We start from the raw sequence: 19,252 nt of genomic DNA on the forward strand, positions 1-19,252 counted from the left end.
AAGGAATTATTACATACAATGAGGTAAGAACTCATACACAATACATAGGAGACCTTGTTTACATTAACAGCTGTTTGGTAAGACTGTAACTTTAATCTTATCCCCAGATTTGGCTGTGGTTTTTGCTATCAGAATATCAGTGCTCACTGCGCATGGATGTGGTTATTGGGGAATAAAATCCATACAAAATCATCATTAATTTTCCTGGAACATATGTGCTGTACTCGACAGTACACCAGCCAACATACCGGTATGTGAACATTCAAAGAACTGGGGAAAGTTTTGATTTATTTGGCAGATAAACTAGGAGTGGCCCAGTGTGTAAGTTTTCCCTGATTTACTTCATAATTCACAACTAAGTTTAATGCATACAATTGTCTTATTAACCACAGAATGGAGAAATTATGTGCAAAGTAAAATAATATGTGCACATTACCTAAAGTAATCCGTGCTTTCCAACTTCCAGTAAATCCTCCATTTTGGCGACTAATTGGTGCCAAAATAACCTTCCTAACCCAATTTTGCCAAATACAAAGGCTTAATGATATGGGGAAAATATTAAACGGTTCTGAGGGGTCAATAAAAAGCTTGAGTCTTCTCCAATTCCACTTTTATTCTACTGCTGAGAGGTAATAAGTACAGTCTGTCCTCCCCTAATGTGGATATTTGCTTCCGCACCGACCTCACGTTAGGCAAATATCGTGTTACAGGGACTCTTGAAAACCCTACTTCCTTCTGCTCCCCTGCCCAAAGTCCACTTTTCCCCCCATTGTGGTACAAAACTTTTTTTATACCCCCTTATTTCAACCTCCTAAGAGCATTAATATGGTTATAAAAAATACATTAGGTCAATAGGACTTTTTTATTTATTGTACCTTACGTGAGGAGAAAAGCACAAATGTCGCTGAGATGAGGTACAGGGGGAGAAAACGAGGCAAGCTGAGGAGGATGGTGTGGGTAGGAATGGGCCGAGAGGGGAACGCAGGAGGCTGGAGGGAGGCTGAGGGGCCCTAACTGGTTGGGTGGCTGGGAGGGCGATAAAGGTGAAGCGTGATTGGCAGGTGATGACGTCAAGTATTGTGAGGCTGTGCGACTCACACCCCGTCACAGGCCGTCCAGTTCAAATTACTGCATTACGCTAACAGTGCCCACATTAGAATGTTTATTTCCTTCTGCAAAATCGTGCCGCATTAGAGCAATATCAAGCTACAGCAAACCGCATTAGGTTAGGACTGACTGTAATTAGTATAATAACATAACTTTTGAAAATTAACCCATAAACAGAAATTGAGGTGCACTGATTGACTAAACTGGTATCCAAGGCTGACACATTTAGGCTAACGCCCGACTCTGTGGCCTCCCTTGTGGGCCTCTCCTCCATAACTGCCTCCTTCACTGCTTCGGCCTCTGCCTCTGCCACCATTTCATCAAAACCTTCAAAGTCTGTATCCAATGGCAAGCTATTTTCGTCTTCAATGTCATCTTCCGCATTTGCATGTTCAATTATCTCTATCACTTGCCTGTTTTCTTCTCGTTTGCAGCTGAAATAGTGAGTGATCAGATCCTGTTTACGGTACCAGGTACCAGCTGATTGGGATATATAACATGGTTGCCAGGCTGGCATTTTTCAAGCCAAATATGTCAAATTTGGCTGTTACAAGACTGTTTGGCTTCAAATTTTTCTGTCTGGCAGCAGTGGTTCATGGCTTGCGCTCAGGAATTATTTGCCAATTGAGAGACTTTAGTCACCAAATTAAAGTTTAAAATATTTTGAATTACATGTTTGAGTAGAACATCAAATGACAACAGATTTTAACTGTATTAGCAGGTTAGGAAAAGGTATTAGGGACTGAGGAGGAAGCATGCTGAAAAGGATGACATCAACAACTCATAAGAACTACAACGGCACCCATGTAGTGTATTTGTTGAGTTCATTGCATTAGCTTACCTTGTGTCAGAACTACTATTCAGTAAATAATGGTATACTGTAACTCATATGAGGAGATAAAGTCAGTCTTTTTACCATTAACAATAATAGCAGTAAATAAATAAATAAATAAATAAATAAATAAATAAAGGCATAAGGCAGATTCATGTAATAATAATAATAGAAAAGTTCATTAATACAAAGAGTTTAACCTGCTCAATCCCACAATTTTTTTTTTTTTAAGTTCATTCTTACCATCACCTGAGTATTTTATTCAACTTAGGAGAGACTTTTCAGACTGCAGGGTTCTGATACTGTCTGGAGGTAGCAAAAATAGTGTATAAAATGGCACCATTAATGAAAGGGTTAATAAATGCTTGAAAGGTAATTTCTGTATACTGTATATGACTACTTTCCATCCAAAAATGTACATATTAGGATCTTTTAACAACAGCTGATCATGACTGTTTTTTGACATCCTTCTTTGCTAGTAAGTAGTTACGCTGCAAATCAATGAATATTTGCCTATTAAAGTTCACTGCTACCTATGAAGTGGATTTCCCATTTTCCCTCATTCTACAGTAGTAATTGTATGTACAAAGTTGTGATATTTTAGAACTCATCCCATACTTATAATGAATACTGGTACTGTGCTGCATGTAGCTAGCTGCTTACCAACACTCTGTGCAACTTCTGGATCCACTATGAAATGTCTGTTTACACTTTTGTATTTTTGTCACAAAAATATTACCGTTTGTTTTTTTCCAGACATAACCTGGTTCTCACAGAAGCCCTGATCTAAAAAACTGATTTAACATAATGAGAGTGATTTGAGTACAAATGCATTTGATCTACATATCTACTGTAGCTTCCCTTACTAAAAACCACTCTACACTGACTTACTCCACCTTCTGTATCATGCTTCACCCTCTCGTAAGTACCGTACTTAGATTCTACAGTATACCTTCCTCTGTATGCCCAAGCTGATCCTTGACTGATTTTACTTTCTCCCAGACTTCCCTTTCCTTTGTACAGATGATGTTGTTTATTCCTGTCTTTTCCCACTTGCAAAGAGCCCCCACATCCCTAGGCTATATTACAAGCACTAACACAGGGTACCATATACTGTAGTTTTAAATTGAAATGAAGTATAATTAAAGACCTCCAAGTTATGATCAAACTTTAGCTGCCGGCACGTTCTGATAATGGATGTGGTTATCTTGTGGTATGATGAATCAGCAAAAAGTTATCATTCCACAAAGGGCAACCACAAAAACTCATTACTTCACAAAATGTGTCGAGTAACACAGTTACACCACTTACATTACAGTGGACTGCAGTTTGAAAGTACAGCCAGGGACAAAATTTTGCTTAATGTTCTACTGCCTGTAAAGTATTTCACAATGCCGATGTATCTCTCACACTCCTTCCTGATGCATTATGTAAGAAACTGATCTATGGACACAGAGAGATACCAAGCATCTCTCAATTCAAGAATACAGCATTAGCCAGAGAAGGAAGTGAAGAGCAGAAGAGGTTAAACTGTGTAATAGGCAAATGTTCGTCTCTGTGCATTTACCTTTGAAGTTTAGTCTACATAAACTTTCTAAGCATTCAAAACTTCTACCATAGTACAGCCACAGCCAGCTCTTAGCTATCACCATTAAATCAATACGATTAAGCAGAGATTTTGTGGGAGATCAGAACATACCGTAGCAAATGAAATCCAGCACTTATATTTATTAACATCTCCTAATGCCTCTCATTAGGGTACTATCTCTATAATCACCCTGAATTCAACATTTTGACATACTTTTGTCTCCCTGTATATTTGAAACCATTATGTTCAACACTCACAGATCTCTGTATGAATCTGGACACTATATCACACTCTTACCTTCTGCCAGACACCCAGTCCATAATAAAAACACCTCCCAATCAGTCTGACTGCCACTCATCATCACTTCCTCCAAAATCCTCCCTCACATACACATCCGCTCAGTTTCTTGACCTCAATCCCAGTCTTCCTTTTCTTATTCACCTACTATTTCACAGATACATATATTCCCTTTCCATGCATTCTTTACAAACTACTTTAACCCTCTCAATCATGTGATGACTTTTTTTTTTTTCTTTTCCAAATTTTCTATCAACAAAAGAATTTATTAAACTCAAAAGAGACTTTTTCCAACAGGAAGGTTTGACATAATTTTCATAATCCTTTCCACCACTGGAGATCCTTCCTAAGTTAGAAAACCATCTAGCAATGGACCGATTCAAAAGTACAGTACATCACTGGTGAGAGGGGGTTAATACAGTGCCTGGTACCTCAATTCTCCAGGACCACATCTTATTATGTCTATTTTTACTCTGCTTTTGTACCCTGCATACTAAAAGTTATTTACCAGTACTCAGTTCTCCATGTAGCTAATTTCATATGCACTCCTCAGTAAGCTCTTCTCTACCAGCTGTATCTCCTTTACTCCAATGATGCACATTTTGGTTTATTCTTGACATTGTATCTCCAGATGGTTTTATTAAACTCAGGAGACTTTTGGGACAGGACGAGTTAGATACAGTATGTTTACTAACCCCTTCAATACTACAGATTCTTCTCATGTTTGATACAATCACTGGGAGACAGTATGAATATATGGAAGCTAATGAAGGAAGGATTGGTAATTCTTCACCAAACGGACGCAGCAATTCCACCTATAACAAACTCACAATCACAAGGTAATTCATTCATTCATTGCCAGACGCCATGTATCCCAGACAGGGTGGCCAAGGGCTTAGAGTTAATTGTTTTACAGGGAGGGGCACTAATCCTCCACCAACCCCACTTGACACGTAGGGATGCCAACAGCATCTGGTGTTCCCAGGCGGTCACCCATCCAAGTACTAACCAGACCCAACGTTGCTTTCCAGAACATTCACTTACATTCCCTCCACTTTATACTCAAATTCCATACAGATTTCTCATATATACCAAAATTAATTACCTTGTAAGCAACAAGGTAATTAATTTTGGTATATAAGAGGAATCTGGATGGAATTTGAGTATAAAGTGGAGGGAATGTAAGTGAATGTTCTGGAAAGAGGTAAGGAAAGTTAGATATGGTGATAATGAAGTAAGTCGGGGAGTGAAAGATAAAAATGGTATAATGCTAGTGGAATAAGGAGAAAAAGTGAGGAGATGGAGAGAACACTTTAAGGAACTGTTGAACATAAAGAATGAAAGTAATGTGAGGAATGGCTGGGAGGAGGAGGGAGGTAAGAATACAGGAAGGAATCAGCAGGATGGAAGAAGTGGAAGCAATGAAGCAAATCAAAATGAGGAATGCCCCATAAATTGATGGAGTGTGTGGTGAAATGCTGAAGGATGGGGGAGAAATAGTAGTACAGTGGATATGGAATACATGCAGATTGACCTGGGACAAGGGTAGAGTTCCTGAGGATTGGAAGTCAGGTATTTTATTTCACTGTGCAAAGGAAAAGGGGAAAGAGTAGTGTATGGTAATCATAAGGGCATTTGTCTTCTTAGTGTAGTAGGAAAAGTATATGATAGGATACTTATTGACTGAATTAGGGAAATAACAGAGGAATTAGTTGGAGAAGAACAGGGAGGTTTTAGGAAGGGAAGAGGTTGTGTAGATCACATATTCATTCTAAGGTCTTTAGTGGAAAAGTTCCTAGGGAAGGGAAAGAAGTTGTATGCAGCCTTCATGGACTTGGAGAAAACATATGACAGGGTGGACAGACACGGAATGAGGAAAGTATTATGGATATATGGAGTAAATGGGAAATTGCTGAATGCCATGAAGAGTATGTATGAAGGTGCTTGGGCTGTAGCTAGTGTGTGGATTGAAGTTTTCTATCTGAATGTTGGATTGAAACAGGGATGTGTCATGTCCCCATGGCTGTTCAGTCCGTATATGGATGGGGTTATAAAACAGAAACAAGGTTGGGCAGTGGATGCTGGAGTGACCTATTAAGAGAGGGTAGTGTTTGGAAACTCCCTGAACTGTTGTCTGCATATGATACTGTATTGTTAATTGAAGACAAAGGGGAAATGCAAGGCTTGGTGAATCAGTTCAGGAGTGTGTGTAAGAAATGGAATATTAAGGTGTATTTAGGGAAGAGTAAAGCTATGGCCTTTAAGAGTAGTGAAGTCACTGAATATACAGTGAGGCTGGATGAGGAGGAAATGCAAAATGTAAGTGCAGTTAAATACTTAGGTAGTGTGATGAGTAAGGATGGACGTTTAGAAGGTGATGTGCTTGAAAGGGGTACAACAGGGAAGAAAAGTTGCTGGTTCTTTGAAAGCAGTGAAAAGGAACAGGGAAGTGAGCATGGAAGTACGGTATAAAAGGTGAAGTGACTGAAAGGGTACAACAGGGAAGAAAAGTTGCTGGTTCTTTGAAAGCAGTGACAAGGAACAGGAAAGTGAGCATGGAAGTAAAAAATTCACTGCATGTCTGTATTGTGATACCAACTCTAACATATGGAAGTTAAGCTTGGACCTTGTTGAAAAGACACAAGTCATGGGTGAGAGCAGTGGAAATGAGTTATTTGAGAGGAGCATGTGGAGTTACATGAAGAAACAGACTGACAAATGAGGAAGTGAAAGACTGCTCTGGTGTGGATGTGGATGTGATAGAAAGTGTTGAGAAGTACACTGAGGATGTTTGGCTATGCAGAGAGGATGGAAAATGAGAGACTATTGCGGAGTGTATGCGATTGAGGTGGAGGGGGGGAGAGGGAGGGGAAGGCTGAGGATGAGATGGAGGGATAGAGTGGAGAGAGATATAAGAGAGAGATATGTGAGCTGGAAGCAGGGCAGTGAAATGGCATTGGACAGGGTGACATGGTGGCCATTTGTTTATGGCCACACCTTGCGGGATCGAAGCGATAGATAGATTGAGAGACATGCAGTACAGATAGTTAACTGTTGAACTGTGACTGCAAGAAGTGATTGGAGAAAAACAAAATACAGTACACAGTACCTATATTGGGGTATTTAAGGAAATGGCTCGATTGCCCACGGCAGTGTTGACCAACAATCATTCTGACTGGCCACACTGTTTACCAACCATCGCTCTGGCTGGACACGTCAGTGTATCCCACGTCAAAGCTAGGTTAAACATAATGATTCAACCAAACCTACCCTAACCAAACCAAACCCAAACCAACCTAACCTCATTTGCATTTGACTGCCAGCTTACAAATGAAAAAATGTGCATTAGAAACGTTAAACACGACCAACTACCGGCAGCAATGGCAGAATATTTAAGCATTCTAAATCCTCGTTTATAGCCTTCTGAGGTAAGTTTATAAAATGGCCCAGGTGTAGCAATCCGGGAATAATAGTAATCTGTGAAAGAATATGGAAAGGCTACGCCCGTTTGGTAAAGAAATAATAAAGTCCTAACTTGGGTATTATTTACTGAACATATCGAGCAGATTAGCATATCTGGATATTGAGACATGACGGACAGAAATTCCAAGCTTACCTAATAAGCAACTTTCAGGCCAACAAAATCACCAAATATAATTTATGCATGATAAGCTGCAAACAATTAACAGTACAGGTATCTCCAATTATCAACTTACCTACAATATACAGAGTAACTTAAAAGGCTGAGCCCGTCCCTTCCCGTACACAACACTCCTCAGGTTATCGCCTGAATTATTATCCAGGTTATAAATAAGATTTATAATTTTCATATATATTTTATAAATAATTTCATAAGTTCATAATCTTTTCTATTCTAAATTAAGAATAAGTAATAAGTCAATTTCAAGGAAAGATTTTAATACAACATGCCAATTTTGCCGATGTTTTCATCTGTTACAACTTACAAAACCCGGATCAACTCAATTTCAGACAGCTGTCCCGTGTGGCTGTCATGAGGTAATACTCAAGCTCGGCGATGGCTCATGGATCCGCCACAAGCAGACGGTATGATGGTATGTGGCATGTTGTGTTGGGATATCACCAGCAAAGGCAAGTTGTCCTTTCGTGGTATTATCTACTTGCTCTGTACCGAAGTCAGTGCTTGAAGTTTGTTGCTATTTTGAGGTAAGATTGACTTACTTTTCTTCAGGAAATTGTTCGTGAGAGATTTATATGAGGATTTTTCCCAATCTTTGAATCTACGGAAGGTCATAGGGCCTCCGTCGGTGGCATTATTATTATATACATTACCGGTCCTTTCCAATCCTGCCCCCCTACTACCGCCATGCGCAACGCGACATGTTCAGCTCCTGCAGTGACGAGTAGTTAGTATTTTAATGAATAGCATGATTCGATTCCTGGTGCAGGAAGCTAGCATTAGGGTTCGAATCTTGGTGCGGCAGCCACTATCAGGGTTCGACTCTCGGTGTGGGCAGCTAGCTCCTCTCATGTCTTCAGGATGATCCCTCGTATGTATACAGTTATTGCGGTAATAGCATTGCTGACATGGCGATAATGCATACCTCTGCTTTTCATGGATCATGTTATGCTTGCATTTCTTCTTGATGCGTGTCTCACGTTTGAACTCCCTTCCACGAACGGGTCGCACTCGTGTCGACTCCATCCCACCCTTGAGGGCAGCTAGGGTGGATCAGTGGTAGAGCGTTGGACTCGGGACCAGGGATTCGTGAGTTTTAGCCACGCCCGGTAGTTGCCATGCCAGGAGGGGTATCGCCCTCCTGTCACCAAGCAAGGCTGTATGATCTAACATGGTCTGGCTCGGGGGAACATTTCCCCTTCCAACCCACCCATGGGGACACCAGTCACCCTTGCCGGCACATTACAATAATGAGGCAGAGAACAGACCTCACATGTAATATGTACTGAGTCTACTGACTGGGTGTTATAGAAAGTCCGTGGTGCCAATGGCGTTCTTGTAGTGAAGAAATTCTGGCCCCATTTTGCGGGTGATCGACGGAGGTTCCACTCTCTGCACACTCCGTCATTGACAACGGGCCTCTCAAGGTGTCCGTACCCTATCTTTTTCCACTGTCTTGAGCATGGGCGACCGTCAGTAATCCCTGGCTGCAAGAGTACCGTAATTATGAGGTAGACCTGGTCTACACAGACTTAATTGTTTAGGAAGCTGGACAGTTCTATTATGACCTATATAGGTTCAGCTCATGAATCATCAGGTGTAAGACCATCATGTCAGCCCCTTCAAACACTGGAGAAGTTCATGTAGCAGCATCTAGAGCAAATGTATTCTCAAACCACAGGTGTAGATACGGGCCAGAGAGCACTCTTACACGGCCTTGGAAGCAACCTCTCTGTGCGATTAATAACTGTGTACTTGGAGACATCTTGATGAAGAGGGTTCAGTCTGCACATGACAACTCAGTCATTATAAAATGTGATGGGAGGATTCATCCCAGACTTAGGGAGCAAATGATAGGTCTCTTGTTAGAAAACCTCATGAGCCATGGTGACGTTTCCTTTTGTTTCATTGGTTCGTTATCGAGCATCGTGTGATGCATTTTCCATGTTTCTCTTGCTGGGGTGTCCAGAAACACCCTTCTTTTTGGAGATGGCCAAGCATCACTACCCCCCCCCCCAATCTCTCGTGATCTTCTGCTGATGAGCTTACACTCCATCTAGGCTGTTTAGGGTTGTGCAGCTCCTTGATTAGTATTAGGAATTTTTTGTAAGGCTGAAAGGAAGACCTCAATTAGGATGGATGGAGTCTGAAGAGTGCTTTAGATGCTAGAGGGATGTCTGTAGAGCAAGGAAGAGTGACTGCGCGTGATAGGATGACTGGAGAGAAAGAGTGAATGAATAAATGGTGACGCGACCCCGATGGGATTTTCTCTCACATTTGGTCTGATAGATGATCAGGTGAGGTGCGGGTAAGGGGATGGGTCCATTATGATGTGGCAGGGGTAAACTAGCTCCCTCTGTCGGGCCCTGCTGCGGTTGTTGCTGATTGCACTGCGCAGTTGACGCTTGTGCGGTGTGGTGCAGTGAGGATCTGTCCCTTCTTCCCTTGGGCTAAGATACGAGTAAATGTGTGTATATGGATAAGCAAATTGGAGTGTGTCGTCCTGTATCGGTTACCCCCCTTTTGGTGGGAGGGGGGAAGCAGCCTAGGTATATAAATATAGAATTTTATTTTTATTTTTTGCTTAAGGAGCCTGGCGAATTGAGCAGAGCATGTCTTTGCCCTGTCTTCGGTGTAGCTATATGATTTTCCCCTATAATCAGAGGTTATAATACTGCTTTTCTACTACCAGGTTACCGAGTGGCAGTCTTCAGCCCGTTGGGATTACATTTCCTCTTCATCTTCTAAATCATTAACGTAAAGGTTCATTACGAGTTTGACTTCGATTTATGTCCTCTGAGGGGGTATTTTGGCTGCCACCTGCGACAGCTTGTCCATCGGAGGTGGCAAAGCAAGCAACAGCGAGTGAGCCATGTGAAGAGAGCTCCAATATGTCGATTCCTATTTTGCTAGAGTAAATTAACTTAATCTGTTCTAACATCCGATGATTATTAGTTACCGAGATGTTTTGGTGAGGGGGACGCCAGTTTTGTTGTTGCACTTGGCTAGTGCTTTATCTATCTATCTATCTGCGTACAGTATAATCTTTGTTGGTTTGGTTAAATGAGATTAATTTCTTAAAGCATATCCGAATACCAACCAAATTGTCATATAAGTTTAATCAGTAGTCGAAAAAATACGAAAAAGGAGCCCGTAAAGGAAGAGGTGGCCACCGCCCCTTCCGTTTGGAGTTCCACAGAACATACAGTTCAGTCATTGGAAGAACAAAAATAGCACACGTTCCTGTCACATGTAAGCAGGAAGTAAGTTAAAGGGCAAATTGACGTGAAATAGGTTTCTTCGGGTTTCTTTGAGCTAATGTCAGTAAGTAAGCGTCTTGTGCAGATGGTAAATGGGTGATCATTAGTTGGCAAGGTAAGCATATAAAATAATTATTTTCAATATACAATGCCAATTAAAATTATTTTAAAAATCTGAAAGGCAACTGGCAACAACGTGCTTTGTTTACAAATGTGTGACTCAGACAGCTGGCAAGTAAGTACGGAGCAAATTTTTCGTTTTCATTGCAGTTTTGCCTTGAGGATGTGAAACTGGTAAGGAATAATAATTTTTTTTTTTTTTTACATATAATTGGGGATAGATGACAAAATACATGACAGTGAAGCGGCAAAGTACAGTTTGTTTCCACAATATTATAGACCTCCATGATTACTCATCTGCATGCCCACGGTGGGAGGTCCTGAAGATAGCTGGAATTACTACGTTTTGTGTTCATTTATTTACCAGAACCCGTTTTATCCAGTGTATGATGGTAAGTGGCCCTTATCAGTTGTTAGTATTTGTGGAGAGAAGCTAATGGTAGCTTTAGGCATCAGGGGGAGTGGTGTGACGAAGACACTTTGTTCGTTTAACTTCTTTTTGCAGTAGACTTCTGCATTTGGTGTTATGAGTAGAAAGTGAGGTTAGATTCGTGTCAACCTGCCCTTGCCTTTTGCACAGAATCAAAATTGGGTGTGTTTGGCTGACTTTCATTGGGAAATTACCAGGAAATTATTCAATATTACCTAAAAAAATGGTTAATTTTATGGATAAACGTACACTTTATTTGAAGCAGTAGAAACACCAAACCAAATCATTTGCTTTTCTTCCTGATAGTTATATTTCTTTTATTATTTTTGGGGTGTTAAAGTTTAATGCAAAATCTGTTTCCTTGTTGTTTATAGCCGTCTTGCTGTCAACTCATTTGATTCTTCAGCGTAATGGCAGAAGGGACTGTCCTAAGTGTTTAACCCACACCACCTTATCTGTACCTGATAATTTAATCTAACTTAACCCAGTGTGACCTAACCTAACCTAGCATTGAGTTGGGAAGTTGGGAAACAAAATCCACCTTTGAGTATGTTGCGTAAGATTCTTCCATCACGTTAGAAGCAACAATTGCAGGTACGACTTAGGGAATGTGATGGTAAAAACTGGGAAACTTTTCAGCAGGAAAAGGTAATTTACCACCCTGAAAATACTGTAGTCAAAAGAATACAGAAAACACACTGGAAGAATATGAATTTCATTGGTAAGGTCCTTCTGCAGCCTCGAGTAGCTGAAGCATACATTTACTATTTTATGAACTAAGGAATAATTTCGGTTTAAAGGCATTAAGAAAAAAAAGCCTATTCTAGCATTGAACCTCGACCCTAACGTATATTTTCATGAGGTAGCTGTGTGTATGGTCCTTTAGATTTTTGAACATACTGTATTTGCAGTATTGATGAATGTTAACCCCTAAAGTTGATTTTCCAGCCCTTCCTGTTTTGCAGAAACATCTGTCGATCTATCTATAGCCAGACGCCCTAATCCAGCAGTAGGTGGCCTCAGACAGGATGCCTCCAAGTTGCTCTGTCACCCACCATTTTACTGCCTTCCCCCCAACTTACTCCCTCCTCCCTCATATACCTTTCATCTCCCTCCCCCCACCTCGTCCTTGGTCTCCTCCTCCCTCTCCCTCCCATCACTTCACCTACATACACCCTCTTAGTTAGTAGTTCATTCTTCGATCCCTCCATCTCCAAACCATCTCAGTGTTTTTCTTCTGATTTTCTCAGTCACATCCACATCCACCCCACAACATTCTTTCACTTCATTCGTCAACCTGTCACTCCACATGCTCCTCTCAGGTAACTCATTTCCACTGCTCTCACTTGTGACTTGTCCTTTCAACAAGGTCAAAGCTTCACTTCCATATGTGAGGGTAGGGATCACAATACTGTAATATTATGCAGTGACTTCTTAACTTCCATACTTACCTCCCTGTTTCTCATCACTGCATTCAGTGAACCAGCAACCTTCCTTCCCTGCTTTGCGTTTTCAAGCACTTCATCCCCCAAACTTCCATCCTTACTCATCACACTACCCAGGCACTGGAATGCACTCACATTCTCCATATCCTCACCATTCAACCTCACTGTGCATTCTTTGACTTCATTCCTCTCTCAAACACCATAACTTTACTCTTGTTTACTTTAACTTTCAGATTCCTCTTCTTACACAGTGTCCCAAATTCATTCACCAAACTTTGCAACTCCCATTCATCTTCACTCAGCATTATTGTTTCCTCAGCAAACAGCAGCATTTAGGCTATTAATTCCATATTATAGATTTAATTTATTAATTTTATATTTTATTTATTAATTCTATATTTACCTTAATTCTTTATTTACCTTGAATACGGTAATGGTCAGTAATTTCACAGTAGATGCCTACAAATGTAACAAGACTGTATCAAGGTTTTGATCCTCTTATTTGTAGAGGAGACTCCAATTCTTAATAGTATTAAACTAGTTTAACCCATTTTGATAGGTTTAGTGGGTTACTGTATGTTTCCATGCCTCTTAAAAAATAAAAGTTGGTCATCTTGTATTCCACATGGAAAATGAGCAATCATAGCACAGGATGTACTGTCTGATTATCTTCATCAAAGTTTTATTAGCCTATTATGAGTGCACAAACTTGTTATAAGTTTACTGTATGAAGAAAATGAAACTGGAACTTCACCAATTGATTCAGAGTGTTATCCATGTGATTCATTTACAAATGTGTTAGTTTGTTATTTATGAACTCCACAGCCCAGATTCATGGAGGTACGGCACCATACCTCTGGTAAGATAAAAGGTCTGGTAGAGCAACTTAACAAATAGGGAACTAAGGAAAATCCTTTGAAAATGAAAATGAGGATAATGGAAGAAGTGGACCTGATGTCTGCGGAAGAGTAGAGCAGTACACAAGTGGGAAAAGAATATGAAATAGCTGAGAAAGTGGGAGAGGTACTGGTAGGCTATGTGAGGGCAAATTAGCCTGGTGGCAGTTCCTCTGTTGTAGGTTCATAGGAGGGAACAATCCATCAGAGATGATGGTGGTGGTGGTGGTGGTGGTGGTGATGAATGGGGTAGTGGGTATAATGATAGTTCATGTGGATCTGACTTAAGACTTTCCTTTTTTGTTCTGAAAAAAGGGTTGACTTTCCCTGCTCTTGTTCCTCTGACCATTTGTTGAGATATTCCTGTCCAGTAATTAGGAGTAGAGGAAGGGGAAATTGTAAATGGTGATCAGAGTCATGAAGTGTCATAAAATTTGTTAGTGAACAAAAAAATTTTGATAATGATTGGCAAACTTTTTTTTTTTCCCTTCAGTTATCCTCCTCGGAGTACACCCCACCCTTGTCTACACTTGTGTCAGTGCTACTAGCACTGATGGAATCATTGGTAGAAACCTTCTCTCATGATACTCATCAGGATGCTCATACAGTATTTTTAGATTGGATGTTTTTAGTCCCATCAGTGTTATAGTCCTTTCATCATGAGCATCAGTTTGAAGAATAATTAGAAGTCTCAGGTGATTAAGTCAGGTGAATAAGCTGATGTGGGAGAAACAGATATATTTTTTCTTGCCAAAGACTGCTGAGTAAAATGACCATAATAGCCAACTATGATTCCTATAGAAATGCTATTGGCCTTCGCAACTAGGCCTGTACAGGAAAGCACCACGAGATGTATACAGTATATTATACCTGACAAAAAAAAAAAAAAAAAAAAAAAAAAAGGGTACAGGTACAGTATAGATATGGAAAAGTTTATTGTGTCATATTCTTTCCTTTCAAATACCATTAGCTACAGTATTTTGCTCGTTCTCGTGCAGACTCATGATGGTGATGATGCAAATTCTTTCAGACTCATTCACTAGCACCTTCTGCAAATCATTCTTACTTTCTGCCATCATAACTGCATCATTAGCTTACAGGCAGATTAGCTCTCAAATATCCCTGTATATATATATACCGTATATGTATACCGGTATATATATATATATATATATATATATATATGTACAGTACCGTATATATCTATGTACAGTATATATATATCTAAAGGTGATTGTAGGGAAGAGTAAAGTGATGGTCTTTGAGAGGGGTGAAGTCAGTGAATGTACAGTGAGATTGGATGGTGAGGAATTGGAAAGTGTGAGTACGTTTAAGTACTTGGGTAGTGTGTTGAGTAAGGATGGAGGTTTGGAGGGTGAAGTGCTTGAAAGGGTACAGCAGGGAAGAAAGGTTGCTGGTTCTTTGAAAGCAGTGATAAGAAACAGGGAAGTGAGCATGGAAGTGGAAAAGTGAAGCTTGGACGTTGTTGGAAGGACACAAGTTAAGAGTGAGAGCAGTGGAAATGAGTTATTTAAGAGGAGCCTGTGGAGTCACATGGAGAGACAGGCTGACGAATGAGGATATAAAGGAGCGTTGTGGTGTGGATGTGGATGTGATAGGAAGTGTTATGAGGAACACACTGAGGTGGTTTGGCCATGTGGAGAGAATGGAGGGTGAAAGACTGACGAAGAGAGTGTTTGTGAGTGAGGTGGAGGGGGGAAGAGGGAGGGGGAGGCCGAGGATGAGATGGAGGGATGGGGTGGAGAGGTATATGAGAGAGGGGGGTGTGAGTTGGGAGCAGGGCAGTGAAATGGCGGGGGACAGGGCGATTTGTCTGTGGCCACCCCAAACATGATTGAGGCGTCTGGCAATAGATAGATAGATAGATATATATATATATATATATATATATATATATATATGAGAAAGAGAACAACCAAAGCAATATAACACCCCTGTTTTACACGCTTTAAAACAAAAATCTCAATAATCATCATCCATGGTGGTAGGTGGTGGCGATCATCATCCACTCACTTGATGTTGTGCGGCTTACTTCTTCCTTCACCATTATCATTCTTTTTCTGTATTTGTCCTCCCTTCTTCCTGTTTCTCCCATCTTTCCTGTCACTATTTATTACTCTTTCCTTTTCAGGTGGCTTTACATTGAGTGACAAGCTTAATGGGTTCGTGTAAGGCAAAAAAACATTTACAGCACTGGGTGGTAACCATATAACCAACCCATATATGTTCCTTACATGTCAGCAAGTGGGTTGGTGGAGGATTAGTGCCCCTCCCTGTAAAACAACTGACTCAAAGTCAAACGGTCACCCCTTACAGGATTATGGCATCCAGCTATAGATAGATAGGTGGATCATCTCCCACTATCTCCACACAAGCACAACTACTCTCATAAATGGGTTTTGTTGCCTTCAGCAGACATCAAATATGCCCAACACACCTAACATAAGCTCTGGGGCTGTATTTACCTTCTGCTGCTAAGCTTATGGATACCCCATCTCAGAACTAGGTTATGTTTGATTGTTCAGCCTTACACATTCAGTAGGTCACTTGTAAGGACTCATGCTCATGATTTTCAAGGTTTGCAGTGGTAAACTGTCCAACGAAATGGCGAGCAAGGGTAAATTGGTGTGTAACAGTATGTGCTTTGATTATTTCAGGTTTGCTGAATGTCTGTACATATATTATACTGTACTATAAGGGGTGGGACAGTTAGTCTGTGTGTGTGTGTGTGTGTGTGTGTGTGTGTGTGTGTGTGTGTGTGTGTGTGTGTGAAATAACTGTAAGAGCCTGATTTTAATGGTTTTGCTACTTTACAGAAATAAATTTCTCACATGTGTCTACATAATGTAACCCCCAGGAAAGGCAAAGACATGTTGTGTATGTTTATACACTGAACTGTATTTCTAATGAGTGGAACATGTAGCTAAAAGAAAAAAATAACAGATGGAGTGACAGTAAAGGCTGGACATCCAAAATGGTAAGAGTAGGCTAGTAGGACAAGGTCATATAGGAGGTGGAAAGATGAGGTGCAGTAGTTGTTGTTTCTGTTGCTTAACTTATATCTGTCTCACTGAGCAAACCCCTTAACCACAGCTAAACAGCTGCTTCAGAGGGCCAGTCTTACAAGGACTACAGATAATAATGCACCATGTAGGGAACATGCACTCCCTTGTGGTAGACAGTGCCTCATGAAGGCCAGACCATGGTCCATTCCCATGGTGAGGTGCTGGGAAGTAAGAAACTTTGGCTCCTGAGCAGATGTCACAGCTGCTTTGTTCCACCCTGTCTGCACATGCCAGAGATTAACACAGTCCCACATATCAAGGAGAAAGGTGGGAGAAGCCTTTGATCAGTAGTGGGCCTTGGATGGCTGATGATCGTAAATTGTTATGTGTAGTATTTCATCTTGCTTTATTTTCATACTGGTACTCACCCACTGGTAGATGGTCTGGGTTGTTGATGCTGATATGAGCTAATGGTATTAAAACTCAAACTCCTGTGGCTCACCCTCAGCCAAATAAAATCATGTGGCATTGGCTGCAATAAAATACCAGGATTTTGACCATGAAAAGGTTCAGTGGTGGCAGTAGTAACACTTATGGCCCTACAAGCTGCTCTCAGCTGAATAAAATCATCTGGCATTAGCTGGAATAGAATGCTACTAGAGTTGTCCCAACCATGAGAGGGTTAGTTGTGTCAGGTGATAGAACAGACTTCCCTTCTTAGGGGAGAGTAGATAAAGGTAACTTAGAGATAAAGAGCGATAGCATTGATAAGTGGAAGCAATTGATTGTCCTTCAAGCAGTTGCCAAAGAAGTTTTGAGTGATTAAGAGTACTGGTAAGTGTTTGATCCTTTAAGTAGTTGTCTCAGTCTGTATCATTATGACTATTGCTCTTTGTAAGAAATACAAAGAGGGAGCTGTGCAGTTTGGATAAATTTGTAAGATGACAGTACCATAATTATGAAAAACTTGATTGTATTTAGTATGCAGTAAATTTAAAGGAAGCTTTTTTGCATTGTTACGTCTTTTACTGTCCTATGAGGAGCATGTGGGCCTTGGGGTTGGCTAATGAGTTTAGTAATTGAGGACATGACTGACTAGCCACTGTACCCTGAATGGGATGTTAACACTAGCCTAAACCATTTCTTGATTTGAAACCCGTATGGGTCACGTCGATTAGAATGCCATAGCCCACATGCTGGTATTTTTTTCCAATTGGAGCCTTAACTCACATACTGCAATTTTTGTATGGGCAACTTCAAGTTGGAATGCCTTAACCCATATGCTCTTCTTTATGTACAGATAACAAAGTGGCAGGATGTCCCGAGTAGCAGCAGTGAACCGAGGTAAAGCTGCCTCACGTGAAGGCACACCCACGTCTTCTCGAGTGACTTCACGGGCACCCTCAAGAGAAGCCTTAAACTGTGAGAGTGTGCAAGAGGAGGTCATCAGTCATCTTGGGGTATTAGACAATCATATCTCCAACACATCCAATGGGAACCGCAGCACCAGTCTCCTTGCACCACCTCCAGCTCAGGAGGATAGGTAAGTCTTTCAGGTTTAACCACTTCAGTCGAATGACATGTTTTTATTCTCTTCCTGCCCTCTCCAGATGATTTTCAGCAACATACTGGATATGAATAACATCTGCAAGTGAAAGGGTGAATGAAGGATTTATTCAACTGCATTTTAAAAAAGAAATACAGGACGTTAAAGAAGGTAGTAGGGGAGTGAAAGACAAAAATGGCAGATTGCTGGTGGAGAAGGGAGAAAAAGTGAGCAGAACCTGCTAAGGAATGGTTAAACGTAGAGAATGAAAATAACGCTAGTACAAGTGACTGGGAAATGGCTTGAAGAATGAGGGAGATGAGAAGGGAAGGAGAGATCAGTAGGATGGAAGCAGTGGAAGTAATGAAGAAAGTCAAAATGGGGGAAATCTTCTGGAACTAATGGAGTGTATGGTGAAATGCTCGAGTATGGAATGGGGATAGTAGTGCCATGGATATGGAAGATGTGCAGATTGACCTGGGAGGAAGGTAGAGTCCCGGAGGATTGGAAGGCAGGTGTAATTATTCCTCTGTACAGAGGAAAAGGGGAAAAGAAGTTTGTGATAATCATAGGGGCATTTGTCTTTTTTGTGTAATAGGAAAAGTATTTAGCCAGTAAGATACTTATTGACAAAGTCAGGGAAATAACAGAGGAATTTGTTGGAGAGGAGCAGGGAGGTTTCAGGAGAGGAAGAGGTTTTGTAGATCTGATATTCATCCTAAGGTGTGTAATGGAAAAGTTTCAAGAGAAGGGAAAGAAGTTGTATGCTGCCTTCATGGATTTGGAGAAAACATGTAAGAGTGGGATAGACAAGGAATGTGGAAAATGTTAAAAATATTTGGAGTAAATGCAAATCTGTTGAATGCATGAAGAGTATGCATGGGGGCACTAGGGCTGCAGTGCATGTGGATGATGAACTGAGTGAATTTTTCAGTCTGAATGTTGGATTGAAACAGGGATGTGCCATGTTTCCATGGTTGTTCAGTTCGTATATGGATGGATTTATAAAAGAGATACAAGGTAGGCCAGTGGATGTTGGAATGGCCC

General features: G+C 40.8%; 1 protein-coding gene across 1 annotated transcript in view; it reads left to right on the forward strand.

Moving 5' to 3' along the window:
- Positions 1–11,154: 11,154 nt before the first annotated feature.
- Snx16 (sorting nexin 16) overlaps positions 11,155–19,252 on the forward strand; it is a 33,927-nt gene continuing 25,829 nt past the window's right edge. The window contains exons 1-2 of the mRNA XM_080268111.1: positions 11,155–11,254; positions 17,960–18,202. Coding sequence (XP_080124237.1) covers positions 17,976–18,202 — 227 coding nt within the window. The 5' untranslated portion in view covers positions 11,155–11,254; positions 17,960–17,975. The remainder of the gene's footprint in view (positions 11,255–17,959; positions 18,203–19,252) is intronic.

The sequence above is a fragment of the Coenobita brevimanus genome, chromosome 26 (genome assembly GCF_032717465.1).
Source record: "Coenobita brevimanus isolate Jiangsu-jjx chromosome 26, ASM3271746v2, whole genome shotgun sequence".
Classification (NCBI taxonomy): domain Eukaryota; kingdom Metazoa; phylum Arthropoda; class Malacostraca; order Decapoda; family Coenobitidae; genus Coenobita; species Coenobita brevimanus.